Raw genomic sequence first — 27,884 nt, forward strand, 5'->3', positions numbered from 1 at the left:
TTTCTTTTGTTCCAGCAGAAAAGGCAAAGTAGGAGACAGGGTGATCCCAATTTAGTCTCCCTCTCTGACACTGTCAGAAAGCCCCGCTGCCTAAGACACATCACATGCCAGGCTAATTCTAACCTCCAGGCCTTACTGCTGGCAGGCCTCGCCTGGAGGTTTCCGTATCTTTCCATCCATCTGTCCTGCCTCAGTCTGATCTGCCTGACCCCTTGTGGAATCTCTGACTTTCCCCCACCCCTCATCCAAACCCCCACACATCCTCTCTGTCTCTCCACTTCCCTCCATCTGTCTAGTACCCTCCCTTCCCCCAGCACCTCCACTTTGTCTCCAGCTTTTTTTGGCTGCTGTCTCTTCCTCCTCCTCCTCCCTCCTTCCCTGACGCTGAATAATCAGGCCTGGCTGTCCTGGTTTCTGGAAATACCCATGTGTGGGCAGTGGCTCAGGGCTGATACAGGGGATGGATAGATGGGAGCCGCTGGGCAGCCCCAGGCCTCCAGTGCAAAGACACCAAAATCCAGGAGTGTGGTCCACGGCTGTCTCCTTCTGAGGAAGGGAGGGAAGGAAGTTTATTGAGCAGTGGGGGAGGGGTAGGACTTCAGAGGGCATGGACGCAGGCCATCTCGTCTCCTAGGTCCTCCTCATCAAAACGGGAGAGGATGGACTCTTCGTCACTATACAGTGAGCTGGTCCCCTGTGCCAGCAGATCACTGGCAGCACTGTCCATCTCGTCCAGGGTCAGGCGACATGCATCTGCAATCTCCTGCTTGGCCAGGGCCACGAAGCGTGGGTCTCGAGCAAAGAGGCCCAGGCCCTCAGAGATGAGCACCTGGGGGGCACAGATGGGATATGTGTTGACAGTGGGTGCAGCATGGAAGCAAGGCAGTATGCACAGAAAGGCTGCTGTGAATTAGTGATGAACCCATGAAGGCACACAGGGATGTCTGTGGGGGACAGTGGGGCACACATCTTGCTGAGCAGAAGTTGCAGAGCAAAGAGAGAGCTACATGCACAACACAGAGACTGGGGACCCCTTTCCCCTCCTTCCCAAGCTCCCACCTCCTCCCCTTCTCTCCCGTCCCTCCTGCCCCCCCCCCCCCCTTCTGGACTCACAGCCTCCACCAGGCTGTCAGCACTGCCCCTTTTGCCATGGCTGGGGTCCGAGTGGGTTCCAGGCACATGCAGACAGGTGAAGGTGTGCAGCGGACTGCTGGATTTGCCGATGTATCCCTCCCCTGCTGCACCCTCCTCCACCAATAGCAGTGGGGCATATAGGAGTCGGCCCCGCTGAGGAGGGGTTGCCCAGGAACCCTGGACCAGAATAAACATCAGGGGCATAGTGATGGATGGATGGGGTATGAGGATCTAGGAATCACTCCCATGCCTACCTCTTACCCCAAACCACAACTGGAGTCAAACTTAAAGGGTATAAATCAGACTTGAGTTTATTTAAGAGCACAGAAGGCCTGGGTTTGCCACCTACTAGCTGTGTGATCTTGGGTAAGCCTCTCTGGGCCTCAGTCTCTTCATCTGTAAACTGGGGCTAATAGTACCCACCTTACAGGCACAGTGAGGATTGTGTGAATTCACATGTGCCCCCTTCTTCAGAAGGAACTAATATATAGTGTATTTGATAAATTCAGCCTCGGCTGCCCCCACCCCTCCAGACCTCAGCCTCCCTCCCCCACCTCACCTGTGCCCTACTGGGCCCTGAGTTTCGTCCACGATGATAGGTGCCTGGAATGGGTAAATCTTCACAGCTGCCCTGGCGCCGCAGACACTGGATGGTGAAGGATGGCTTCCGACCTGGGGGTGTGGGGGGCACCATGGGCAAAGAGGAATGTCAGTGCCTCCCGAGCCCTCTGCCCTGATGGCCCAGGGAGGGGGGCCCGGGCCCACGTCCACTCTCACCTGCAGGCGTTGGGGGCAGCAGACGGCGGCGTGGTGCTTGGTGGCCATCCACGTATCTCTGGGGTCTGTGAGATGGCAAAAGGATGGGGCGTGGGGGAGCCCCTGCCTGTTCATCTAGGTAGGAGAGCCTGTTCATGAGGAATGGCTGGGGTGAGCTCAGGCCTGGGCATGTGCAGTGGGTTACCATTCCACCCACACATGGGCTCATGGGCTCATCCTACGTGTCGTGGCCAGAGTGCTGGCTCAGGACTTCCTCTTGCTCATCCTGCCTCTCTTGCCCTTTGGTTGCCTTGGACTGAGAACTTCCTTCTTCTGGAATGGTGAAAATGAGAACCCCAGAGCTTCTCCTGGGGAAAGTGAGGCAAGTTAGGCAGACCAGATCCTCTCAATGTGGTCCTGAGCCCCTGATTCCCTCTCATTCCATGCCCTACCTTCTACAGAAACACCAGACTTTTAATTTTTTCCTAATTGAGAAAATTCACAAAACATAAAGTTAACATGTCATAATTTTAAGGCAAACATAAGCTTTCTTTTAACAGTTGTCCGTCTCATTGGAAGCACCCAAAGTTTCCAAAAAATCAAAGCAGGCTCTCTCTTTGGCCTATTGAAGAGAGAGCTTCAACACAAGAACTGGAGGTGTGTTGAGGAGGTGGTGAGGGGGAGGCTGTAAAAGCTAGGTGTGACCTCATTTCATCCATCATTCCCATGAGGTAAGTGCTACCATCACTCCCCATTCACAGGTGAGGAAATTGAGGACCACAGAAACTAAGTGACTAGCTCAAGGTCACTTAGCAAATGGCAGAGCCAGGCTTTGAACTTAAACCCATTTTGCTTCACATCATATGTTTTTGTATATTAAACCTCTTTATTGCCTCTCTCATATGAATCTCTTATTACCCTTTGTTCCCACCAGAGCCATTGAATCCCCTCCATTTCTCCCCACATTTCCATTTGAAGGCCCTCTTATGCTAACCACCTCTGCGCCCTGAAGTCCCCATATAGTGGCTAGTCCCTGTCTTCCCTCACAAGCCTCCTGTAGAGCTTTGGTCATACCTGTGGGCATGGGACCCAGACTGGGGAACATTGGACTGTCTGGAGTTGGGAGCCCCCCCATCGTCATCACTGGGTCCAGGGGAAAGTGAATCTGGAGGTCTGTCTCCAGCAGGCAGAGACACAGAAATCACGGAGCTCCGGCGAGATGGGGGCTGGGAGCCCATCAGGGCCTATGGAAATCACAGGATTGAGGATTGCATCCAGGTTATAACTAAGTCACTTGGTCACATAGTATGTATCCAGCAAGTGCCCCGGGGGCTGAATCTGGGTCTTGCCCCCAGCCCAACAGTGGGTTCAGTTCAGTTCAGTTCAGTCACTCAGTTGTGTCTGACTCTTTGCGACCCCATGAATCGCAGCACGCCAGGCCTCCCTGTCCATCACTAACTCCCGGAGTTCACTCAGACTCATGTCCATCATACCAAATAAACGTTTGTCTACTGTAGGGTGTCTTCTCTGGGGGGCTTCCTCCCAGAGGCAGTATGGAAGTCACTCAAAGGGTTGAGGGAGTATTTAGTTCAGTTCAGTCACTCAGTCTTGTCCGACTCTTTGAGACCCCATGGATTGCAGCACGCCAGGCCTCCCTGTCCATCACCAACTCCCAGAGTTTACTCAAACTCATGTCCATTGAGTCGATGATACAGTTGGCCAAAAAGTTCATTCAGGTTTTTCCATAACAGGGTACTGAAAAACCCAAACAAACTTTTTGGCCAACCCAATATTTTACGATCAAGAGTGTCTGGGGGAATGAAAGCTTATTGTCCTTACTGTGTATGTTTCCAGGTCCTCATGTTCCTCCTCTCCCTCATGCCCCTCTTCCCCTTCCTCTTCCTCTGTGTCACAAGTGAGGGCCTGCCGCATCTCCGGACCCAAGTCTTGCAGGCTCCTCAGGCCAGCCTGTGAGGGTAGAAAAATAGGGAAGCAGGCAGCTCAGGGTCTAAACTTCCCTGCCCTTGGGTAGGAGTGTGGGGTGGGAAAGGAGCCCCACAGCCACCCCTGACCCTCTATGGGTCCTGGGACCTCAGTTTCTTCATCTGTGACATGGCTTCCATGAGATCAAGAAGGCAGTCAACCTCAGCTACAATGCTCCCACATATCCCCACCCAGCTCAGCCCCTGCTCCCAAGACCTGAAGGGCAGAGGAGGTGCTTGGGGGGGCCTCGGTGCCTAGTAGCCCCTTTTCTTTCCTCCGCCGGAATTTGCGGAAGTAGTCCTGGATCAGAAATGTGGCGTAGAATTTGCCCACAGTAACTTCTTCCTCTGGGAGCAAGGGAGAAGAAGCAAGGTCACACAGAAGTCCTCTGTTCTCCCTGCTTCTCCCACCAGGGCTTGGACTCTCTCCCTGCACCCCTCCGTCTGTAGCCAGGGATGGTTTGGTGGTGGTGAGCAAATCCTCGACATTCAGAGGCGGGTTTAAGAAATTGGGGTGGAGCCAGCTCACCATCAGCTGGTGGGATGACCTCATCTAGCAGCTTCTGCTTCATCCGTTTCCAGATCTTTTTGATGACAATCCGCAGCTCCTGATTGGCTTGCTCCAGGTTTCCTGCATCAGGAGAGGATATGGGCATAAGCCAATGGGAAGAACACTTCACAGCTACTCCCTCACTGTTGGAGGGGGCGTCACAAGCTTCTACTGCAGCCATACACTGCTCCGGTTGGACAGGTGGGAAAACAGACCTGGAGAAGACAAACTCACCTATTTTGAGGTTCAGATCTAGGAGTGGGGCCCGTTCTCCAATTAGTTTGCTCCTGGCACCTTACCCAGGCACCCTCTCCCTCCTGCCCCTCCCCCTCTTCCCCACACACCTTCCGTCTTGATCTTCAGTGATGTCCGGACCAGGGCAAATAGTGTGGCGTTGAATGTCACTGTCCCATCTGAGTTGAGGGGCATGTTCATCGCCACAAGTCTCTGTGCACAGCAGGGATATGGAAGCCACTTTGGGCAAACGCCAGGGATGCAGGCATGTGATGCCCAAGGGCAGAAGCCTTTGAGGATGCCACCAAACACCCCTTCCCCACCCAAGGCAGGGTCCCTGCCCACCCCAGTCATATGGTGGACAGTCCTCTCCAAGACAGTGGTGGGCAGGTGCACAGACCTTGCAGGCCACTCGGTGTGGGCACAGCTTCCCAAATCCCAGTGGGGGCTGGATGCGTCTCAGCAGGGCAACCACATCCAGGTGCTTGATGCGGCCTCTGGGGAAGGTAGGGGTGGATAGGAGGCACTACTGGGTTGGAGATAACCCCTCTAGTCCTTACTCAAGATCCTACCAGCTCATCACTCCCTCCCCGCACCAACACCCTATAGCCTGCCAGGGGAGAGTTGGGAGGGGAAAAGGCCGAGGACAGCAGCAGTGGGAACCTTGGAGCATCTACTGCCTGGGTAATGGGAAGCACAGGTGAGTGGTTCTGGGGTTGGAGGACTGTGTGGGGCAGCACACTGTCCTCTGGGATCCCAGGTATGGGGTTAGAGGGCATACTTGGCCCCAGGGTCATATTCAGACCAAATCCTCTTGAATTCATCGAGGTGATGGGGGCCCAGGATGGACCAATCTCTGGTTAGATAATCAAAGTTGTCCATGATCACAGCCACAAAGAGATTTATGATCTGTGGGCCAGTGAGTAGGAGAGGTTAGGTGAAGGGCAGAGCAGGGTATGTGGGTTTGGTGGGAGGCTGAGGTAAGCTTATATGGTCACTGACTCAGGAGTCCTTGGTTTGATCTTGTCAGGCCAGCCCTTTTATCTGCTCTGAATATCTGGGCTCCCCACCTCATCCCCGGACTTCCTCAGAGCCAGCCCCTGGGACAGTGGTAATAGTGGTGGGGAAATGGTCCTTACCAGGAATGCACAGAGCATGAAGAAGCTGATAAAATAGGCGATGGCAAAATTGCTACCACAGCTAAACTCCTCACCAGGGCCGAAGTCAGACTCAGGGTCACACCGGCTTCCAGGAAGGCTGGCAAGCATTATCTCCTGCCATGCCTCACCAGTAGCACACCTGGGGGGTCACACAGGGATGCCATCTTGGAGGGGAGGCTGTGACATCACGACAAGGGGCTGTAGGGGCCAGAGGGGTGAGGAGATGACCTACTTCTTGCCAGGCGCAACATCTGGTAAAGATAGCATTTCAATATTTTAAAAGCTGGTGTGGCCATGTTGATGACTATCATGTTTTCATTTTATAGATGCAAGGTCTATGAAAGGTATACATCTTGCAGCCAGAAAAAGGATGGCTGAGGCTAGACTATTCTAAAAGATTCTTTAGAACACAACCAGAAAAGGTCTTTGGGAATATGGAGTCTCACAGCACCAGCACTAGTGTTAGTTGCTCAGTCGTGTCTGACTCTTTGCAACCCCATGGACTATAGCCTGCCAGGCTCCTCTGTCCATGGGATTCCCCAGGCAAGAATACTGGAGCGGGTAGCCATTTCCTTCTGCAGGAGATCTTCCCAACCCAGGGATCAAACCTGGGTCTTCTGCATTGCAGGCAGATTCTTTACCATCTGAGCCACCAGGGACACTCCATGGAGTCCCATGCTGCCCTGTTATTTCCATAACTCAGGCAGTCTGGGGCCCAGAGAGGCTATGTGCCCCCCCCCAAAAGCATGCTGGAGATCAAAGCAGCAGGGAAGGGGTTTTTGTGTCACCTGAACAAAAGCAGTACAGCCTGTGGAAAGGTCTGGAAGTTGTTGTTTCGGTTGATCTGTGTGCCATCCTGAAGAGCCACCTTGCCAAACATCTGTGGGCACACAAGAGCTGTGTCAGAGGGGTGACTCTGTGCCCTTTACAGGATCCCACCCATTTCACAACACCTAATACCTGAAGGATCCTCACCACGCTGACAAGCAGGCACTGCTGACCCCATTACACAGATGTGTGGACTGACTCAGGGTTATGCGGCTTGTCTTTATACCCCCACTTTGGGCTCATTCCTGTCTAACCCCTTTCAACAGAAGAGTGCCTGAGGGATTCCCCCTAGTGTTTCCACGTACCTGCATCCCAATGACTGCGTAAATGAAGAATATCATTGCGATGAGAAGAGCCACATAGGGTAAGGCCTAGGGGGGTAGAGAGGACGATAGGTACTCAGGTCCAGGCAGAGAACTGTAAGCCCCAGAATGCACTGCTCCCTCAAGCCTGGGCCATATGAGAGATGTGGTCCATCCCCAAGGTGCCTACAACACAGTATTAAGTACAATAGAGGCCAAGACACGTTGGGAATTGAAAGCCCACAGAAGACAGAAAACTGGAAACAGTAAGCTGCTGATGGGTATGACATGCTGGAAGGGGTAGTTCTGAGAGTGGTAAAAGGACAAGCTGAGAGGTGTGAGGTAGGGATGAGGAGTGGACAAAGGAGTGAGGGAGTTACCTGAAAAGACTTGATGAATGTCCAAAGTAATGTGCGAATCCCTTCACCCTTACTAAGAAGCTTGACCAATCGCATGACTCGGAAGAGGCGAAAGAAGGTGATCGAAATGCGGGAACTGTCCTCAGAGCTCTGGGATTGAGTGTGTGGTGAGTATGCTCAGTTCACATTTGCTTCAGCCACCTCCCGGTCTTATACTTTGACCTCCCGAAGCCATCAAATCCCTCAGAACCCAGGCCCCAGGGTGGTTAGGGAACATTTCTAAGGACTTTCAGGCAGAAAGGAAAGGATGGTAGGTGAAGAGAAAGGCATACAGTCCCTGCTGTGAGGTGGGGGGGTTACCTCGCCCAGGTGGCCACCATTCTGGATGGAGATATTACCAAAACAGAGGTGATGAGATCACAGGGTCAGTGAACAAGAGGAGAAATGATGGAGCAGATACGAGGGATAGTGGATGGCAGAGTTATTATCCAGGGATGATGAGGAAGGTTATGTAGTGATGGATCAGGATGGTTGAAGGAAAAGTTGGTAATAAGGGTGAAAGGGAAAGAAGGTGCAGAAGATGATGGAGGAGAGATATTGCAGCCAGTGGAGGAAATGGTGGAGCCAGTGGTTTCATGGACATGAGAGAACCGATGAAAGATCCAATGGAGAAGCCAGTGATGGAGATATGGACCCAGCAGCATTGTCAACGGAGGACCACGTAGTACCCAATGAAGAAGATGATGGAGCCAATGGTGCAATCAGTGGTGATGACAGAGCCGTGAAAGACCCAGTGTCAGAGACGATGGTGTTGGTGGAGGAAATGGAGCCAATAAAGGAATCAGAAGAGATGATGGAGTCAAAGCAGGAGTTGGTGGAGATGATGGGGCCAATGGAGGGGGATGTAGAGGCAATGAAGAAAATAATGGTAAAAACAAGAGAGTCATTTTAGGAGCTGCTGGAGGCAGGGCATAACTTGCAAATAAATGGGAGGGGGAGGGCTGGGAGAAGAGGGCTTTGGCTGAACGCAACAGAGACTCAGAGAGAGAGAGCTAGAGGAAGGAGTTCTGAGTCTCTGGGAGTGAGTAGGATGTGAGTGGGAACCACCTCCCCATGAGAGAAAGCCCTGGGGTTGAGGTGAGAGAAGGTTGGTAGGAGTACAATGGGTTAGTAGAGAGGCCAGTCCTCACGTTGACTTCAGTGACGGCAATGTCCACTACGCTGCCCACCACAATAAGAGCATCAAATGTGTTCCAGGCATCAGTAAAGTAATGCTGTAGACAAGAGGAAAGCAGTGTCCTGTCTTCTCAGAGCTAGCAAGCTAGGGTATGGGGCTAGTAGCAGTTGGGGACATTGGGGAGGCAGGGTCTAGGTTGGACCATGATAGGGCTGCATCTAGATCCCTCTTCCTCCTTAGTCTCCTGACTCACTGGTTGCTGCCCCCCTGGTGGTGGTGGTTTAGTTGCTAAGTTGTGTCCAACTCTTGTGACCCCAGGGACTGTAGCCCACCAGGCTCCTCTGTCCGTGGGATTTTCCAGGTAAGAATACTGGAGTGGATTGCCATTTCCTTCTCCAGGGGATCTTCCCAACTCAGGAATCAAACCCAGGTCTCCTGCATTGCAGGCAGATTCTTTACCGACTGAGCTATGAGGGAAGTCCCCCCTGAGAGGTACGCAATGAGCTCCACCTTAAGGAATGGATTAGGTCTGGGAGGAAGGTACCTTGGGTTTGAAGGCAATGATTTTGAGCACCATCTCGACAGTGAAGAGGCCAGTGAAGACCATGTTGAGGATGTCCATGGCATAGTTGAAGGGAGCAGTCTGCTCATAGTGCTGCAGGAGAAAATCAGATGTGGGGATACAGCATGAGGCAGAAAACCACCATAACAATCAAATATTCTCTGGCTTGGACGGAGGTGAGTCTGGGGATGTGGAAGCACAATGAGTTGGCCAAAACTCTCACACTGTCTGCTTCCCATTATGGATATTGGAAAGCCCAGCTCTTGATTTCTTAGCTTTCCTTGCAGCTAGTTCTGACTAATGAGACTAAAACATAAGCTTGCTGCTGCTTGGACAGCTTCTGTGAAAAATATTTTTGATTTCCAATAAAAGGATCAAAGAAGGAAATGGCAACCCACTCCAGTATTCTTGCCTGGAAAAATCCCATGGACAGAGGAGCCTGGCATGCTACAGTCCATGGGGTCACAAAGAATTGGACACGACTCAGAGACTAAACAACAAAAGGGTCAAATGAGGAAAGTCCCTTACTGCAACCTTCCTTCCTTTTTCCTGCTTTGAATGTGGTTTTGATGCCTGGAGCTATGGCAGCCATTTTGTGACCATGAAGCAACAATCATGAGAATGAAAACCAACTTGCTAAGAATAGTGGAACAGAAAGAGCCTGGGTCCCTGGTGGGCAATAAGCAAATAGCCTACCTCTGCTTGCTATGTGAGATAACTCACATTTATTGATTCCAGGATATACATCTTTTCACATTTTAGGATCTCTGAAACTTGGGTGCATTTCACAGTCAATGGCAACTTATATTTGCCATCTGCCATATTTTTTCACATTCTGACATCCCTGAAATTAGGGTGAATAGGTCTGTAATTTGAAAAAATGTGACACATATCTTCAAAGCTTAAGTTTCTCTCAGTTGGGGGTTTTGTTACTTGCAGCCTAAAGCATTTCTGATGGTTCTCAAGGATTTGTGTGGACAGAATAGGGTCAGGTGTCTGGTGGGGGTCAAGGTGGGGAGTTCAGACCTGCATGGCTAGAGCAACCGTGTTGAGCAGGATGAGCAGGAACATGAGATACTCGAAGGCAGCAGAGTTCACAGTGGCCCACACACGATACTGATGTGGGTTCTTGGGGATATAGCGACGGAGTGGTTGGGCCTTGAGGGCGTATTCTACACACTGGCGCTGCATATGGGTGCAAGGCATGAGTGAGCGGTGGTGTCCCAAGGCAAGGAGTTGGGGAGGGGAGTTGGTGAATCAGGGGTCAGAGGTCACCTGGTTCTTATCCAGCTCACAGTCTTGGTACTCCTGCTCGCCCTGGGCTCGGAAGGTGATGATGACAAAGCCCACAAAGATGTTCATCATGAAGAATGCAATGATGATGATATAGACAATGAAGAACACTGAGATCTCCACGTGGTAATTGTAGATGGGGCCCTTGTCCTCTGCGTTTGCATCAATGGCCTTGTATAGCAGCCTGGGGAACCAGTGGGGGGAAGTGGGGGGATATCCCAGACTCCTACAACCTACCCATAGACACCTTAGATACCCCAGAATATCCTTCTCAAATATCCCCCACCCCCCCGACCTAATCACCTGAGACCTCCACATCAGGTCATCAAAGACTCCCAAAGCCCAGCCCTCCAGAGACCCAGAGATCCCCATCCAACCCTCCAGAGAATTCCCCAATCAGGCTCTCTGGGACCCTCAAATCCCTTAAGTTCCCACAGATGCCCAATTCTCCTCCAGTCATCTTGGGGTCCCTATGCAGCTCTCCAGAACTCCCCCACAAGCCCCCAAAGATCTCTAAGTCCTCTGTCCCATCAGCTTGAATTCCTTGTTCCATCTCCCCCCAAACATCTTTGACTAATACCATGAAGACTTGTGCAGGTATCTGGAAACCACTGAATCTCTAGCTCCATCTCCTCCAAGACCTCCACCCAGCCCCCCAGACCCCTACCCGGGTACCCTCTAAATCGTATCCAGTCCTCTCTAGACTTCCACCTAGTGCCTCAGAGATATCTACTCAATTCCTGGAAGCCCCCTCACCCAGGTCCCCAAAGCACCCTCAACCAACTTCTAGGAGATCCCCACTTAGTCATCTGATACACCCACCAGTCTCCAGAAAACTCTATCCATTTTCCAGAGACCTTCATCACATTTCAAGTTACCCTTCCACCCATCCCCAGGATATCCCAAGCCAATCCACTAGAGACTCTCGCCCAGTCCCCTGCCCATCCCTAGGGCCCTGTCCCTCACGCAGGCCAGCCTTCGAAGGTGGAGACAGTGAACAGGGCCATCATGGCTGAAAGGACATTGTCAAAGTTGAAATCGCTGTTGACCCAGAGCCGCTCCCGGACCAGAGGCCTTGACACATCTCCATCGGGGTAGACCAGGAAGGAGCCCCTGTGGATGTTGCAGACATGCTGGATGGATGAGGAGGGGTGGGGAGCTATGGAAAGGTGACTGGTGTCTCCAGCATGGAGGCAGCAGGGCATAGTGGTGGAGGTGAATAGCCTGGGTTCAAATCCTGGACTTCCATTTACTGACTGGGTGACCTTGGGCAGTTAGCCTCTCTGTGCTTCAGTTTTCCCCATTTATGAAATAAGGATAATGACAGAACATATTTCTTGGCTTGTCACAAGGATTAATTTTGTCAATCAATGAGAACAGTGTGTGGTGCATTGTTGGGACCATATACATTAGCTATCGTCACCATTATTATCATCATCATTGTCATCCAGGAAAAAGCAATACTAATAATACCCAACATTTATCAGCACTAAGTATATGCCAGGCTCTGTGCTAGGCTTTACATGTACTACTCTTACATTGTAGTACACTCTCCATGTAGTAACTCATTTACTCTTCACAACAACCTTGTGAAATCCATACTCTTTTGATCCTCATTTTTCAGTTAAGGAAAATGGGACTCATTGAAGTTAAGAAACATACTCAAGTCTCATGAGATGAAATTGAACCAGGAATGTCTAATTTCAGTTAACTACTACCCTCTACAGGCTTCCCAGGTGCCCTAGTGGTGAAGAATTTGCCTGCAATGCAGGAGATGTAGGAGATGCAGATTTGATCCCTGGATTGGGAAGATCCCCTGAAGTAGGGGGACCCACTCCAGTATTCTTGCCTGGGAAACCCCATGGACAGAGGAGCCTGACAGGATACACTGTCATGGTGCTGCAAAAGAGTCAGACACAGCTTAGTGGCTAAATATCAACTACCCTCCATAGGAGTCTCAAGGTGGAAGCTGGGGACTTGGTGGTGGTGGTGGTGGTAGGTGTTTTGGAATTGCCAGGGGGAGTGGAGGTAACTCTGGGGAATGTGAAGAGGGGTTTGGGGCAGTTACTGGGGGTATCTTAAGGATTAGTGAGTTCTGAGAGCCTTTGCAATTCTTAGAATTCTCAGGGTGTATCTTAGGGCCTTAAGGAATTCTGGGGTCTTGGGGGCCTTGATAAAATCTGGGGGTGGCACTTACCTTGTGGTCCAATGGTTAAGAATCTGCTTTGCAATGCAGGGGATGTGGGTTTGATTTCTGGTTGGGGAACTAAGATCCCACATGCCACAGAGCAACTAAGACCACGTGCTCTGGAGCCAACGGGCTGCAACTACTGAGCCTATGTGCCATAACAAGAGAGTTCCGTGCACTGCAGCTGCAGCAGAAGATCCTGTGTGATGCAACATAGATCTGTGTGCTGCAACTAGGACCCAACTTAGCCAAATAAATATGTGTGTGTGTGTATGTGCGTAGTCGCTCAGTCACGTCCAACTCTTGTGACCCTTTGGACTGTAGCCAGCCAGGCTTCTCTGTCCATGGGATTCTCCAGACAAGAATACTGGAGTGGGTTTCCATGCCCTCCTCCAGGGGATCTTCCCAACCCAGGAAACGAACCAGCATCTCCTGTGTCTCCTGCATTGGCAGGTGCATTCTTTATCCACTGAGCTATTGGGAAGCCCAGCCAAATAAATATTTTTAAAACTCTGGGGGTCTCTTAAGTTCTTTGGAGGAAGGTCTAGGGGTTTCAGAGGCCTGGGTGAGATCCAGGGACCTCTTTGGACTCTCGGAGGGGTCCTGGGCTGCATGGAGGGCAGGATTTGGGCACTCACTTGCATTCTTGGGGTGTGTGTTTGGCCTCATCAGTGCAACTGTAGAATTTCCCCTGCAGGGATGATATTTGTCAAACAGATTCATCCTTCATCCCCACCTCCCCGCCTTGACTCACATCTGAGCCTTTCCAGTGTTTCCTCTCACCTTGAAGAGCTGCACACCAATGCAGGCGAACATGAACTGCAGGAGCGTGGTCACGATCATGATATTTCCGATGGTCCGGATGGCCACGAACACACATTGCACCACATGCTGCAGACACCCACAAATATGGCTCATGGACACCGCAGGCCATAACAGCCAGGGGGCACAAACTCTTGGCATGTGTGGGGCTCAGGGACTTGGGTTGAGAACATGCGGTCTTGGGTGAAGGACATGTGGGTACCAACTGGAAATAAGTGTTTGCCAGATGGGTATGAGTCCACACATCAGAAACCTGGGTCATAGAAATGTGGCCTTTGGTAAGAAATGGACAGTAACTGTGCCCACTGTTCAGGGCTGGGTGGTTACAACATCAGGTCCAGGCTATGTGGTCAGGTTGTGGTTTTAGTCGCTAAGTCGTGTCTGACTCTTTGCGACCCCATGGACTGTAACCTGCCAAGCTCCTCTGTCCATGGGATTCTCCAGGCAAGAACTGGAATGGGTTGCCATTTCCTTCTCGAGGGTATCTTTCCCACCCAGGAATTGAACCTGGGTCTCCTGAATTGAAGGCAGATTCTTTACCGACTGAACTACGAGGGTCAGGCATCACTGCAAATGGCCACTCTGACCATGATCTTTGGCCCCAGGGGTGGGGCAGAGTCTGGGTCCCATGAATTTGGGTGGGATGTGGATACCTTGAGTCCTTTGGCCCTGTTGATAGCTCGAAGGGGCCGCAGTACTCGGAGCACACGCAGAATCTTCACCACTGAGATGGCGCTGGAGCTGAGGAGAGGGCAGTCCTCAGACCATGGCCAGGGCCTGGCCTTGGCTCTTGGAGGGATGGAGTGGGCAAGGTATCACTCACTGGATACCAAAGGAGATGAGGGACACGCTGACCACCAGCAGATCCAGCAGATTGAACCAGCTACGGCAGAAGGAACCACGGTGCAGGAAAGCCCCGAACACTGTCATCTTGAGAGTAGGGGGATATAAGGCTAGTTAGACCACAGATCTGGAGATAGGGAGGGCAGTTGGGGATGGAAACAGGAGTGGTGGGCTACAAGGGTTTGTGGGGAGTAGGTTGGGGCAACTGGGGGTATGGTGGGGGCATATCAACTGTTGTTCAGTTGCTAAGTCGTGTCCGCCGACTCTTTGTGACCCCATGAACTTCAGGGGCCCATTCATACCTTTAGTAGAATCTCCACAGTGAAAATGGAGGTGAAGGCATAATCAAAGTACCCCAGAATCTGGGGGGTGAGAAAGATGGGGGCACCAAGTCATGGATGAGGGGGATCCTAGCTGTGTGTCCCTCTCTGTAGGTTTTGCTGTTCCTCCTCCTTCCTTCCCTCTCTTCCTCACTCTCTCCTTCCTTCCTTCCCTCCCTCTCCTTCCCCTCTCTCATCACCATCAAGGACTTCTCTACAAGGCAAAATCCTTGGCCATCAGAAAGACAAGGCTTCGGATCTGGCCTCCTTTCCTTCTACCCAGCTCCATGGGCACCCTTGGTCTGCTCAGCCTCTGAGTACAGCTTCCTCCTCTTCCAAATACTGATCACCTCCCCGGCGCTTCCCCAAGGGTATTGTGCACGTAATAAAGGCTAGTACTGCTGCACCTACCATTATTTCTTGTCTCTCTCTGCCTAACTAGGGGGTCTTGTCCCTGTCTGCACCCTGGCCATAGCTTGTATCCAGTAGGACAGCCCTGGGAGTGTCCCCTTGAGCCCCCAGCCCAAGGCTCACGTGGTTGCGGAAGGAGTGGGCTCGGATGGGATCCTCAGCGGCCAGGGACACACTGCTGAGGATGATAAACACCAGGATGAGATTGGTGAAGATGTGATGGTGGATGAGGGTGTGGCAGGCCTTCCTCAGCCTGGGGAGTGGAGAAATGGCCGTGGTCAGAACCCAGGACCACAGAAGTGACTGAGGGAGCCCAAGGAGCCTGGGCCCTGTTGCATCAGGCTGTGCACCCCACCTGAGCCTTGGCTGCTCCCTGGTCCTCCCCATCTCCCTACCCCAGGCCCTCCTGTTTCCCTCCCCTCCTTTGCCCCCCTCCAGCCCCCACCCCCCCACACATTTGCAGCACTCACGGGTTGGTTTGGCTGAGGCAGAAGAAAGCACTGCCCTCAGGGATGGGTACCACCTTCTCCTTGGGTACAACTTCCTGCAGGAGTTCCACATGCCCGGCCCCCACTTCCTCTTCCTCCTCCTCCTCCTCCTCCTCTTCCTCCATGCCTGGCACCAGAAGATCAAAAGAGAGAGAATGAATTGAGAAGATGTATGTAGAGCACCTAGAACAGTGCTTTCCCATGGTAAAATTCTCATCTCCCTGCTAGAATGGCAGCACCTCAGAGAAGGGATTTCAGTTCGTTTTGTTTACTTCTGTGTCCTCAGCACTTAGAACACAGGATCGAACCCGGGTCTCCCACATTGCAGGCAGAGTCTTTACCAGCTGAGCCACAAGGGAAGCTCTGGGACACAGTAGGGGCTCAGTAAATGTGTACTGAGTGAACATCGCCATCTTCAGGACTGTAGCCCACCAGGCTCTTCTGCCCACGGGATTTCCTAGGCAAGAATACTGGTGCAGGTTGCCATTCCCTTCTTCAGGAGATCTTCTGTATCCAGGGATTGAACCTAGGTCTCCCACACTGCAGTTAGATTCTCTACCATCTGAACCACTGGAGAAGCCCCTCTTCAGGCATTTACACACTATTTTATAACAAAGGCTCTGAGAAGTTCTGCAATAAAACAAAATATTGGTTTCTCTTTTGGGGCTTCCCTGATGGTTCAGTCAGTAAAGAATCCATCTGCAATGTGGGAGACCTGGGTTTGATCCCTGTGTTGGGAAGATCCCCTGGAGGAGGGCATGGCAACCCCCTCCAGTATTCTTGCCTGGAGAATCTTCATGGAAAGAGGAGCTTGGCGGGCTGCAGTCCATGGGGTCGCAAAGAGTTGGACACGACTGAGCGACTAAGCACATCTTTAATCTCAGTGTCTTGAAACTTCCTGACCACACACCAAGTCCATTATGTTCAAGACCATCTCATAGAAGGCTTCTCCCCAGAGAAGAGGGTCTCAGGGGTCACAAGGTCTGCCTGGGTGGTTTCCCCAAGGTCCCACGCCTCTTCCACCTGACCTGCCCACTTGCCTGCTCCTTCATTTTTTGCAGATTCCTCTTCCTCATTCTCCCCACCAGGCACCTGGGGACAGGAAGATGGAGGTCATCGATGATGGGGGGTTTACCAGGGGATGGACACAGGGGAGGCACAGAAGGGATGCAGTAAAGAAGGAATGAATAGGCAGAGGATGGGGGTTAAAGACACGCACACAGATACTGGTGGTAGTGGGAGGTGTAGACAGTGCCCAGGCTTTTAACTCACCAGTGCTCCATTCTCCTGTGGAGTTTCCTCAGTGATCTTCTCCCTGGGCAAAGAAATATAGGGGGTGGTGTGGGCGGTGACTGTTAAAGATTGAATCAGATAGGCAAGGCTGGTGGAGGAGGGGGTCACTGTAGTCAGAACAGACCTTTCTTAGGTCCCATAGAACCTCCCTGCTTCCTCCCTCATCTCCTTGGTCTATTCTCATAGCAGCAGAAGAGATCCTGTTAAGTTCTAAGTCTGGGACATTCCTCCTCTGCTCACACCCCTTCCATGGCTCCTCCCTTACTCAGAGCAAAACCGAAAGTCCTCACCATGGCCCAGGATACCCTTGATCTGGCTTCTCTATTTCCCCCTATTTGAGCTCATGCCCTATCACTCTCCTCCTTGTTCATGCCACTCCATGGCATCCATGGTGTCTCCATGGTGTTGTTTTTTTTGCCACTCCCAGCAGCATGTGGCATCTTAGTTCTCTGACTAAGGACTGAACCCGTGCCCCCTGCCCCTCTGCAGTGGAAGCATGGGGTCCTAATCCCTGGATCACCAGGAAAACCCCTCCATAGTGTTTTTAAAATGTCCTAAGAATATTATCACCTCAAGACCTCTGCACTTGCTGTCCCCTTGCCTTGAACTCTTACTCCAGATATTGGCATGGCTCACTCCCCTACTTCTTTCAGGCCTCTGTTCAGTAGTCACCTTCCTTGATTACTCTAACCAAAACAGCAAGCATAATATCTCTCTATTCTCTTATTCTGCTTTCTTTTCCTTCATTACATATTGTAAACATATATTTAATTAAATTATATTGTTATATATTCATTTGTTTGTGTTTTGCTTGCCTTTCCCAGCTAGAATGTCAGCTCCATGAAAGCAAGAACTCTGTTTACTTTGACCACTGCTGTCTCCTTAGCATTTAGAACAGGGCCTGGCAAAAAGTGTGCATGTATGTATTAGTCGCTCAGTTGTGTTTGACTCTTTGGGACCCCATAGACTATAGCCCGCCAGGCTCCTCTATCCATGGGATTTCCCAGGCAAGAATACTGGAGTGGGTATTCCTCCCCATTCCCTTCTCCAGGGGACCTTCCTTACCCAGGGATTGAACTGGGTAACAATGAGTCTCCTGCATTGCAGGAAGATTCTTTACCATCTGAGCCACCAGGGAAGCCCTGAGCCACCAGGTAAAAAGTAGGTGCTCAGTAAACGCATGTCCAATGAATGAGGACTGGCAGGTTGGATCTGCAGATAGAGATTTCCAGGGAGACTAAGGCATCTTTGGTGGTGTGGGATGTGTGTGTGAGGGTCCCAGTCAGGGATTCCAGGGCGAAAGTGTCTTGGAGGCAGAGTCAGACCTCACCTGCCCTTATCTTTGTCAGTGCCTGCATCTCCACTGGCCAGGTTGTCCACAGCGATGGCAAGAAACACATTCAATAGGATGTCTGGGGTGAGCTCAGGCTAGAGAGGATGGAGAAGCAGACTGCCTACAGAGTGCCCAGGTCCTCATTATCCTCCCCCAACCCTGCCATGATCCAGCCTCCCAAGGCTCTGAGGATACAATTGCCGCAGATGAAGAGGATGATGAAATACACGCACACGAGCATCCCTGGGAAGAAGGGGCCGCCATAGGCCATGATACCATCATACATGACCACATTCCAGTCCTCACCCGTCAGTATCTAGGGGTGGGAAGTCACCATGAAGTCCTTGGGACCCTCTCCCCAACCTTGGGTCCCTCCCCACTTGCCCACCCATCCCATGATCTCCAGGTCCCACCTGAAAGACAGTGAGGAGGGCCTGGGGAAAGGTGTCAAAGGTGCTTCGCTTGGTGTGGGTCTGGTCAAAGTTGAACTTGCCCCCAAACAGCTGCATGCCAAGCAGGGAGAAGATGATGATAAAGAGGAAGAGGAGAAGCAGCAAGGATGCAATGGATTTCATTGAATTGAGTAGAGACGCCACTAAATTGCTCAGAGATGCCCAGTGCCTGCAGCAGAGATGGAGGGGGAAAGGTTGACATGTCCAGTGGTGAGTCAGGAGCTAGGGCAGGGCTTCAGCTTGGGGTGTACTGGGGCGGGTTAAGGTGAACTTTGATGTCACTGTTGGATGTGATTTTGGAGTTAGAGTGAGGTGAGAATAAGAAGGAAGGGGAAGGGGTTATTTGAGGTTAGGGTGGCGTTAGGGAAGATGAGATTAGTATGGTAGGTATATGGAAGTTAGTGAAGCTAGAATTGGGTTTCAGCCTGGGTTGGGCCTGGGACTGGGTTTGGGGTAAGGGATGGTAGCTGGCGATGGGCTTAGGGAATATTTGGAGTTGTAGATGACCAAGTTGGGGATAAGGTTGTGGTTGAGGGTTGGGATAGAGGAGAGGATGGATGGGGATGAGATTAGGGCTGGGAATGGGGACGAGTTTGCAGTTGGAGATAGGCTAATGGTTATGAATTTGGGATGTGGGGGTTGTGGTTAGTGATGGGGATGTATCTGGGAGTTAGAAATGAGGTTGGAGGTGGGGCTGGGCTTGGGCTTGGATACTGGGGCTGTAAATGACCTTGTGGATGATGAGTGGCTGGTGGTTGGAGTTAGAGATAGTGTTATGGTTGAGGGTGAGGGATGGGGTTTGGGTTGGTGATGAGTATGGGGTTGAATTTGGAGATGGGGTTGGGAATCATATTCTAGCTGAAGTTGAGGCTGAGGAAGGGGAAGGAAGTGGAGTAGACACCCTCCCCAACTGACTTCAATCTCTAGGAAGGCAGGAGCTATTGTCTGCTTTGATTCCTGGTGTTTCCCTAGGGCCTGGAAGGACACCTTGTATGCAGTAGGCACTCAATGGATATTTGACAAATGAATGATGATGCAAATATAGTCATCATTGGAGCTGGGGTGGTGGCTGTTGCAGCTGTGTTTGGGGTCTCAGTCTTCATCCTTCGCCACATACAAACACACCCCCACCCCCACCCCCCACATACCTGGTGACCTTAAAGATCCTGAGGAGGCGCACACAGCGGAGTACCGAGATGCCCAGGGGCTGCATGGCACCCACTTCCACCAGGGTAGTCTCCAGGATGCCCCCACAGACCACGAAGCAGTCAAAGCGGTTGAAGAAGGAGGACACGTAGACAGAGGGCCCCAGACCATACAACTTGAGAAGCATCTCCACCGTGAATAGACAGAGTAGCACTTTGTTGGCATACTCTGTGGAGAGAGGGGCAGGGGTGAGTGGGCTAGCCAGGTTTATGGTGACATGTAGGGAGGGAGGGGCCATGGAGCGATCTGGGGCAGCTGGTGTCAGACCAGGCACAAGCTGGTGATGTGGTTAGGATTGAGGATAGGGTGAGTTTGTAGGTCAGGGTGCATGAGGTTTTGAGAGTTTTGGAGCTGGGGCGAGGGCAGAGCTGGGGTGTGGGCCTCAGTTAGCCTCTGTGAATACAGAAAAACTCTGATTCACGGGTAGACTTAGAGCCTAGCTTTTAGCTGGGACTGGGGCTGGTTTGAGGGTTGGGGTTAGAAGTTTGCTCAGTATTCAGGTTGGGGCTGAGATTAAAATGAATAATAGTAAGGGCTATTAATAACACTTATACAGTATTAACTCCATGTGGGTCAGGCAACATTCTAAGCATTTTTCACTTTAACTCATTTAATCCTCCCCACCATCCCTGGCGGCTCAGATGGTAAAGAATCTGTCTGCAATGCGCAAGACCTGGGCTCGATCCTTGGGTCAGGAAGATTCCCTGGAGAAGGGAACGGCTACCCACTCCAGTATTCTTGTCTGGAGAATTCCATGGACAGAGGAGCCTGGCAAGCTACAGTTCATGGGGTCTCAAAGAATCAGACAGAACTGAGCAACTAACACTTTCACTTTTGCTTTTAGCATCCCATGAAGTGGATACTATCACTATCCCCATTTTGTAGATGGGGAAATTGAGGCACAAAGGGTTTAACTTGTCCAGACAGTGTGGTGTTAAGAGCCTGAACTCTAGAGCCAGGCTGCCTGGGTTTGCCACTCAGTAGCTGAGTCCTGGGGTTAGTCATTTAACTCTTCAGGACCTTGGTGCTAGGCCTCTGTGCCTTAGTACTTAATTCACATAAAGTTGCAGTGAAGAGAAATTGAGTGAGTACATGTAAACCGCTGAGAACAGAGACTGACACACACAGCAAGCGCTACATAAGTGTAAGCTGCAAGGTAGGATGGGACAGGTTTTCTGCATTTACTTGGGTGGGAGGGCCGTATCTGGGGATCTAGGGCACCCAAGAGATCCTGCATCTGAGCTTCTGGGGTGGAAGGAATTGGGGGCTGGGGAGAGGGCTGGCAGGCTGGGGGGTGCACCCTGGATCTGGGTGAGCCAGAAGGGCTGCCCGTGGTGCTCCGAGGCGATTGTCAGAGTGTTGAGGAAGACGAGCAGCAACACGGCCCAGTAGCAGGCATTGGACTTCACAGCCCTCCGGCAGCTCGCCCGAAGGCCCCGGTTGGCTCGGCGGAGACGGCGGCTGTGGGGACAGGGAGCCCACTGACAGAGATCACTTACCTGAACCTGTCCTGAGGGCTCAGGTTGGGGAGCCTGTTGGTCATGGGGGGCTTGGAGGTGGGGTTCACAAAGTCATAGGGTCTGGGAGTCGCATAGCTTTCCCAACTCACCAAACGCTGGTTTTCACGATCTTATTTCTGGAAAAGGGGAAGATGGGAGGTGGGCATCACTGGGGGCTGAGGGGCACTCAGCAGCAGGGGTTGGAGGTCAGGGCTAGGAAGTTGGAGGCTGAAGTCAGGACTGGGGCCAGGATCTGTTCCGGGTTCTGGGCTGGGTCAGGGGTCAAGGGCCGGAGCCTCACAGGCAGCGTGTACAGCTGGCTACAGTGCCCTCTTCCTCTTCCTCGTCTCCTTGGGTCTCTGCCATTGAACCGGTGTCACTGGCTGGGAGGCTGGCTATGGGCAGGGTGGCAGAAGAGGTCAGCACATGAAGATGCCAGGGTTCTGCTCTTGGCCTTCCCCTCTGCCTACTCTTCCCACCCCCTCCTCAGTCTGGTTGGATCCTCACCATGGCTGCTGGTGGAGTGGGTGGAGTGACTGAACCAGCGTAGACGTCCTCGTCTCCTATTGGTCAGCTCTTCCAGTTGTGGCCCTGTAAGCACAGGGAGGACATTTGAGGAACAGGGTCTGGGGTGAGGTTAGGGCTCTGGGGTGAGGGGTGTTATTTGGAGTCTTTGTTCTGGGTACAGTCTGGGAAGGGTATCTGAGTCTGGGTTCTGTGTCATAGACCATAACCAGAGGCTGGGCCTAGAGTTGCTGAGGGCTGGGGCTAGATCTCAGGAGAGCAGCCCACATCTGAGGGACGCGTGAGGCAGGGAGTGGGCTGGGTTGAGATTGCCTACGGTGGCCGGCCAGGCCCTCTTCAGCCACGGAACCAAAGTTGCCAGCAGCTGAGGGGTCCTCCATGTCCAGCTCCTCCGCCTGTGTGATCCAGTCCAGGTAGCCCCGGAGGTCCTCCTCCAGCTGCTGCTTCTCCCGAAGCTTCTGGAAATCCCCTCGTGCTTTTGCCTTCTCCCTCTCTTTGGAGAACTCCCTGAGGAAGGAGAATAGAGGGCTACACAGAGGAACCACCCTGGCCCCCTTGCCATCACCATCCCAGCCACACTGACCTCCTTGCTGTTCTTTGAATATGCTAGGAACGTTTTAGTTTTGGAGACTTTGCACTGGTTCTTCCTTTTGCTTGGAACACTCTTTCCTCAGATATTCAGTATCTTTCCCATTTTTACTCAGATAACACCTTCTCAAGGAGGCCCGTCCCTGCTTGTCCTTATTTGTAATTACAATATCTCCCCATTCCTTTCTTTCCATAGTATATATTTCATATGAGACAAAACACATATGTGTGTATGTATGTATGTAATATCCAATAAAGCAGAGACTTCTGTCTTTTGTTGCATTCCTAAAACAGTGCCTCACACACAGTAGATGCTCAGTGTTGACTGAATGAATGAAGGGGTATTTTAGATGGGTTTTGAAGGATGCCTAGAAGTTTGCAAGGAACAAAGTAAAGGGACAGGGGCTGAGGGGTTGGGTAAGTGTCTAGGCTCCTCACCCACTCAGGACACCAAGCACAAGGTTGAGGACGAAGAAGGATCCAAAGATGACGAGACTCACAAAATACACCCAGGGCAGCTCATACCCCATGGCATCCTGCATCTAGGGAGGGGGGAGGACATGCATCTCTCAGTGTATGCAGACCCTCCTGCCTGAGATCAGGGAAGAAAGGCAGGTTCAGCTTCTGCACTGGGTGTCTGTCATTTCACCTCACCCAGTAGAGCACGTCGGTCCAGCCTTCCATGGTGATGCACTGGAAGACTGTCAGCATGGCGAAGAAAAAGTTGTCAAAGTTGGTGATGCCTCCGTTGGGCCCTGCCCAGCGCCCGCGGCACTCCGTCTGGTTCAGTGTGCAAGCACGCCCTGATCCTGAGGACGCACAGGGTGACGGGTCCTCCTCCGCCTCCACGTCTGTGGGAACACTGGAGCTCTGGAATCCGAAGTGCACCCACCCACAGTCATGGGCACCTTGGAAGCCCGCCTACCTGGGAAGTTTGCCTCAGGGTTCTAGATTTTTCTAAATCAGACAACCCTTAGGGCTTCTCTGGTGGCTCAGTGATAAAGAATCTGCTTGCCAATGCAGGAGACCAGGGTTTGATCCCTGGTCCCAAAAGATCCCACATACTTCAGAGCAACTAAGCCTGAGTAGTGCAACTATTGAGCCTGTGCTCTAGAGCCTGAGAACCGCAACTACTGAGCCCGTGAACTACAACTACTGAAGTCCACACTCTACAGCCTTTGAGCCACAACAAGAGAAGCCTGCACACTGCAATAAAGACCCAGCACAGCCATAAATAAATATATGAAATTAAAAAAATAGACAACCCTTAGCCTCTGATTGCTGGGTCAAGACTCTGAACCGCTGGGAAGCTGTGAAGCCTAACCACAGAGATCTGGGGAGTAGGACTGTAAATTTTGAGGCAGAATCTTGTGAATAACAGTGAGCCATGAGCCTAGGAGCAGAGTCTTGTGAATTTCAGAGGGTCATTTGAAAGGATGGGGGCAAGCCTTGGGTTTGGGTCTGGATAAAAAAGGCCTGCCTAGGAGTCTTCACTTCCCTGGTGGCTCAGTGGTAAAGAATGTTAATGCAGGAGATGCGGTAGACACCGGTTGGATCCCTGGATTGGAAGATCCACTGGAGAAGGAAATGGAAACCCACTCCAGTATTCTTGCCTGGGAAATCCCAAGGACAGAGGAGCCTGGTGGGCTACAGTCCATGGGGTCACAGAAAGGTCTGTGATTAAGGGTAGAGTCTTGAATACATGGGGTGTGCTGTGTGTGTGTGCTAAGTGGCTTCAGTCATGTCCAAGTCTTTGAGACCCCATGGACTGTAGCCCGCCAGGCCCCTCTGTCCATGGGGTTCTCCAGGCAAAAATACTGGAGTGCATTGCCATTTCCTCCTCCAGGGGATCTTCCCAACCCAGGGACTGAACCCGTCTCTTATGTGTCCTGCATTGGCAGGTGGGTTCTTTACCACTAGCACCACTGGGAAGCCCAAATATATGGGGTAGGGCTTGTTGATCTGGTGGCAGAGCCTGAACCGGGGAGAAGAATCTCGTGTATTTGAGTGCGTCTCCTTGAGAACAGGGTGGGGCTTAGGAGCCAATGGAGGAGGCATGCCCTGTCTCGGGATGGGTGGGCTTGCTGACCAGATCCCAGGAAGTAGCACGTTTTGTGCATGCGTCCGAGGAACAGCTCCAGTCCAATGATGGCGTAAATGATGATGACAAAGAGCACAAGAAGTGCAATATGCAACAGCGGCACCAGAGCCTTCATGATGGAATTGAGCACTATGTGCAGGCCTGTAGGGAGCCATGGGTGGGCAAAGTAGGGGCAGGGTCAGCTCAGCCCCCAACTCCTCCCACTCCCGTCCATCACCTCCAAGCCTGGGGATGTGCCACTCACTTGGGACCCCAGACACCAGCCTCAGTGGCCGCAGCACCCGAAATGCCCGCAATGCCTTCACATCGAAGCCCCCTGGCTTCCCTCCCATATGCGGGGTGTCCCCTGGGCGTCCGGGACCCTGCTCCAGCAGCACGCTGAACAGCCTGATGGGAGAGCATGAGAAAAGGAAGTAGGGGGTCAGGCCTTGGGATCCCCCCTTCCCTTCCTTTCCTTCTCCTCTGAGAAGTACAAATCCCTGTAACTGGAAATGCAAATAGGTTTAAAATATGTTAATATTCCTGATTCTGGCTGCCAAATGGGGGTAGTCTGAAGCAGTCACTTCCCCGAGCCCCGAATTTAGCAGGTCTGTGGTGGGAAGTTGAACTAGGGTAGGGTGTGTCCCCTGCAGATGCGCACCCGACCACGACAATGATGAAGTCGAGCAGGTTCCAGCCGTTGCGGATGTAGGCGCTGGGGTGGAGCACCAGTCCATAGGCCACGATCTTGAGCACCGTCTCCACAGTGAAAATCACCAAAAATACGTATTCCACTTGCTCCTGGGGGCAGAGCCGGGGGCGAGGTGGGAGATTGGGAAGTTATTTGGGAGTGGGGTTTGTTTGATAGGGGGTAGGGGGAGGCGGGTCTTCTCTGGTGGCTCAGAGGATAAAGAATCCGCCTGCAATGTGGGAGACCTGAGTTCGATCCCTGGGTTGGGAAGAACCCCTGGAGAAGGGAACAGTTACCCACTCCAGTATTCTGGCCTGGAGAATTCCATGGACAGAGGAGCCTGGCGGGCTACAGTCCGTGGGATTGCCAAGCATCCAACACAACTGAGCAACTTTCTCTTCAGGGGGAGGCCAGCAAAGCAGGACGGAGGGTGGGGCTGGGCAGGAGAGGGTCATCTGTGTCAGCAGGGGTGGGGCCTGGCTGGAAGGCTTGAGGTGTGGTTCTACTGGAGCTATATCTAGCTGGAGGCAGGGAGGGCAAACCTCACCAGGTTGTGGTTGGCAGTGTTGGAGTCGTCCTCCGGGAAGGGGATGTAGACTCCCAGGGCCACGCAATTGGCAAAGATGGTCAGCAAGATGAGGATGTCGAAGGGCCTCAGGTGGACACAGTTAAGGACCCAGGCAGAGTGGCCTCAGAATATGACATTTCCTTGGGTCCCTCCCCACCCAGTGCTGACTCGACTCTAAGATGACCAACCTTGACATTCCTGGCCCCAGCTCTGACCAAGGCCTTGACTCTGACCCCCTGGGAAACTTTTAGCATCCTCAAGTCTGGCTGAGATTTAGTCTTTGACTCTTGACAACACCCCCTCCTCCAGACCCTCACCTTTCTCAACTCTCCCTTGAATCCAGTTCTTAACCCTTGATCCCTGGTGATCTCAGCCCTCTTTCATTCCAGCTCTGGCTTGATCCTTGACTCTTGGTACCCTGATGACCTTCACCCCTGAGCCCTGTCCCTGGCCTTCAAGGATGCTTCCATTCCACAATGCTGATGCAGGACCGCCGCAGGGGGTTTGCCAGGGTGAGGCAGAAGAGTGCCCGGGGTGACCGCTGGGCACTGGCTACTGCCACTGTCTTGTGCTTACTGTGCTGAGTCTTTCGCTTAGGGGTCCCTAGGCCCGATGCCCCGCTGATTTCACCATCTGATGCTGGGGGCCCAGGGCACAGCCCCCATTCGGGCCCAGGGCCTGTCCCATTGGCTGGACTGGGCTCTGGGGTGGTGTCTGTGTGAAGAAACCAAGTCAGGGTGAGGACAAGGTATTGGTTGCCTCCTACCTGATCCTACTCTTCTATCTGAGGGAAGGAGAGAAGAGCATGTAAAATTAGGGAGAGTTGAGGGTACTTGGGAGTTGGTGGTGGACAGGGAGGCCTGGCGTGCTGCATTTCATGGGGTTGCAAAGAGTTGGACGTGACTGAGTGACTGAACTGAACTGAACTGAACTGAGGGTACCTGAGTTAAGGATTGGGGGATGAGTTGGTATTAGAATTGACTGAGGGTAAAGTGCAAGTTTATAGGTGAGAGAGGGTGAGATTATATTTCTAACTGAAGTAGAGTTTGTGTTAGATTTGTGGGGGGGGACAGCTTAAATTTGCATGGGGTAGGACTAAGTTTATAGCTAGAAGCAAATGTAGGGTTAAACTTAAGTGGTAGATTTTGGGTTGGGTTTAAATTCAGGTGGGAGTAAAGTGTGCTTAAAATATGATTTAGGCCTAGATAGTTGAATGAGTTGGGATTTGAATCAGGATCAAGGTTAGCGTTAAAGTTGAGTTTGAGTTCAGGTGGGATCTGAGTTTTACATTGGGGTTTTCAGCTAAATCCATTCCCAGTTCCCACAGCCTTATTTCAGCCTCCAAGGGGTAGCGGGTTGGTCTGGTTAAGATACCATCAGCTTTAGAGGGAAAAAAACTATTTGAGTTTAAATCCTGATTCTACCACTTTGGTAGCTTTCTGTGGCCTTGAGCAAATTATGTAATCTCTCTGAGCCTTAATTTCCTTATTTGTATAATGAGATGACAATAAGAGTACCTACAACATAGGGTTGTTGTTAGGATTAAATGAGTTCAGCATTCAGAAGAATGTCTGACACACAGTATTATTCCCATTTTTCAGGTGGAGAAATTGATGCAAAAAGAGAGGTTAAGTTATTTGAAGAAGCGACTGAATTGGGAGTTAAACCCAGGGAGTCTCTGACTCTAAACCTTTACGATTTATTACCACCATCAAGTATGCATTCTGTCTTTCTCTCTGATCCTTAAAAATGGGTCTGTGCTCTTTCTGGAAAATCAGAGACCCATTCGCCAACAGTGCTGATATCCAGGGGTTGGGGTTGAGTTTAGGTGACTTTAGAGCTCATGGTAAGGTCTGTATCCATGTTGGGATTTGGACTCTAACAGGGGTTTGCCCTCTGGTTGGTAAAGTTTGTGTTAGGATTAAGCTTGGGGCTAACATTGGAGTTGAAGTTGGGGTGGGTGCTAGGATAGAGATCAGGGCCAGGATTGGGGTTGGGTTTCAAATTGGGATCTAAGGCTGTGGGCTGTGTTGGGGCTGTCTGGGATGGGAACAGGGTAATATGATTCCAGTCCCCAAAAGGCTCTCCAGGGGTAGGATCCTGGTGGGCAGTGGGTGGGTCAGAGGGGCAGAGGATAGAGCAGAGCCCAGGCTTGCTCCAAGGGTCTGTAGGAGTGGAAGGTTGCTCTCACCTTTCCCGCCTTCAGATGCCGACATCCTCCTTTCGAGATTGAAGAGCCA

At 51.8% G+C, this 27,884-nt stretch overlaps 1 protein-coding gene across 3 annotated transcripts; it reads right to left on the reverse strand.

Moving 5' to 3' along the window:
- Positions 1 to 524: 524 nt before the first annotated feature.
- On the reverse strand, positions 525 to 27,860 carry CACNA1F (calcium voltage-gated channel subunit alpha1 F). Of its 3 annotated transcripts, none has more exons than XM_070785221.1 (48): positions 27,836 to 27,860; positions 26,109 to 26,358; positions 25,624 to 25,729; positions 25,047 to 25,186; positions 24,651 to 24,793; positions 24,395 to 24,547; positions 22,960 to 23,156; positions 22,744 to 22,847; positions 22,067 to 22,224; positions 21,700 to 21,783; positions 21,494 to 21,587; positions 21,303 to 21,329; positions 20,994 to 21,154; positions 19,636 to 19,861; positions 18,449 to 18,656; positions 18,231 to 18,351; positions 18,033 to 18,114; positions 16,682 to 16,724; positions 16,438 to 16,501; positions 15,392 to 15,536; positions 15,045 to 15,174; positions 14,493 to 14,552; positions 14,171 to 14,277; positions 14,001 to 14,088; positions 13,309 to 13,416; positions 13,164 to 13,216; positions 11,304 to 11,450; positions 10,320 to 10,521; positions 10,071 to 10,229; positions 9,027 to 9,137; positions 8,496 to 8,579; positions 7,666 to 7,686; positions 7,327 to 7,455; positions 6,950 to 7,015; positions 6,605 to 6,696; positions 5,796 to 5,955; positions 5,438 to 5,565; positions 5,057 to 5,153; positions 4,767 to 4,869; positions 4,402 to 4,503; positions 4,090 to 4,220; positions 3,730 to 3,858; positions 2,965 to 3,134; positions 2,151 to 2,258; positions 1,912 to 2,039; positions 1,694 to 1,806; positions 1,114 to 1,311; positions 525 to 829 (listed from the first exon to the last, which is right to left on the reverse strand). In XM_070785221.1, exons 1-48 carry the CDS (start codon positions 27,858 to 27,860, stop codon positions 599 to 601), a joined length of 5,886 nt encoding a protein of 1,961 aa, XP_070641322.1. In that variant the 3' UTR covers positions 525 to 598. The 3 variants fall into 3 exon arrangements, with proteins under 3 accessions (XP_070641322.1, XP_070641321.1, XP_070641323.1); XM_070785220.1 differs by having other exon boundaries at positions 22,034 to 22,224; XM_070785222.1 differs by having other exon boundaries at positions 22,034 to 22,224; positions 26,201 to 26,205; positions 27,786 to 27,860.
- Between the last annotated feature and the right edge of the window lie 24 nt (positions 27,861 to 27,884).

Source organism: Bos indicus, chromosome X, assembly GCF_029378745.1.
Source record: "Bos indicus isolate NIAB-ARS_2022 breed Sahiwal x Tharparkar chromosome X, NIAB-ARS_B.indTharparkar_mat_pri_1.0, whole genome shotgun sequence".
Taxonomy (NCBI): Eukaryota; Metazoa; Chordata; class Mammalia; order Artiodactyla; family Bovidae; genus Bos; species Bos indicus.

Excerpts from the sequence above, each read along its gene's own strand:
- CACNA1F (XM_070785220.1), bottom strand. The coding sequence starts at position 27,860 with ATGTCGGCATCTGAAGGCGGGAAAG. Across the intron at positions 18,352-18,448 it reads CCCTCCTCACTGTCTTTCAG|ATACTGACGGGTGAGGACTG; the intron begins GTGGGACCTGGA and ends TCCCACCCCTAG. Across the intron at positions 11,451-13,163 it reads CACACACCCCAAGAATGCAA|GGGCTCCTTCCTGGTCTACC; the intron begins GTGAGTGCCCAA and ends CAACATCCACAG.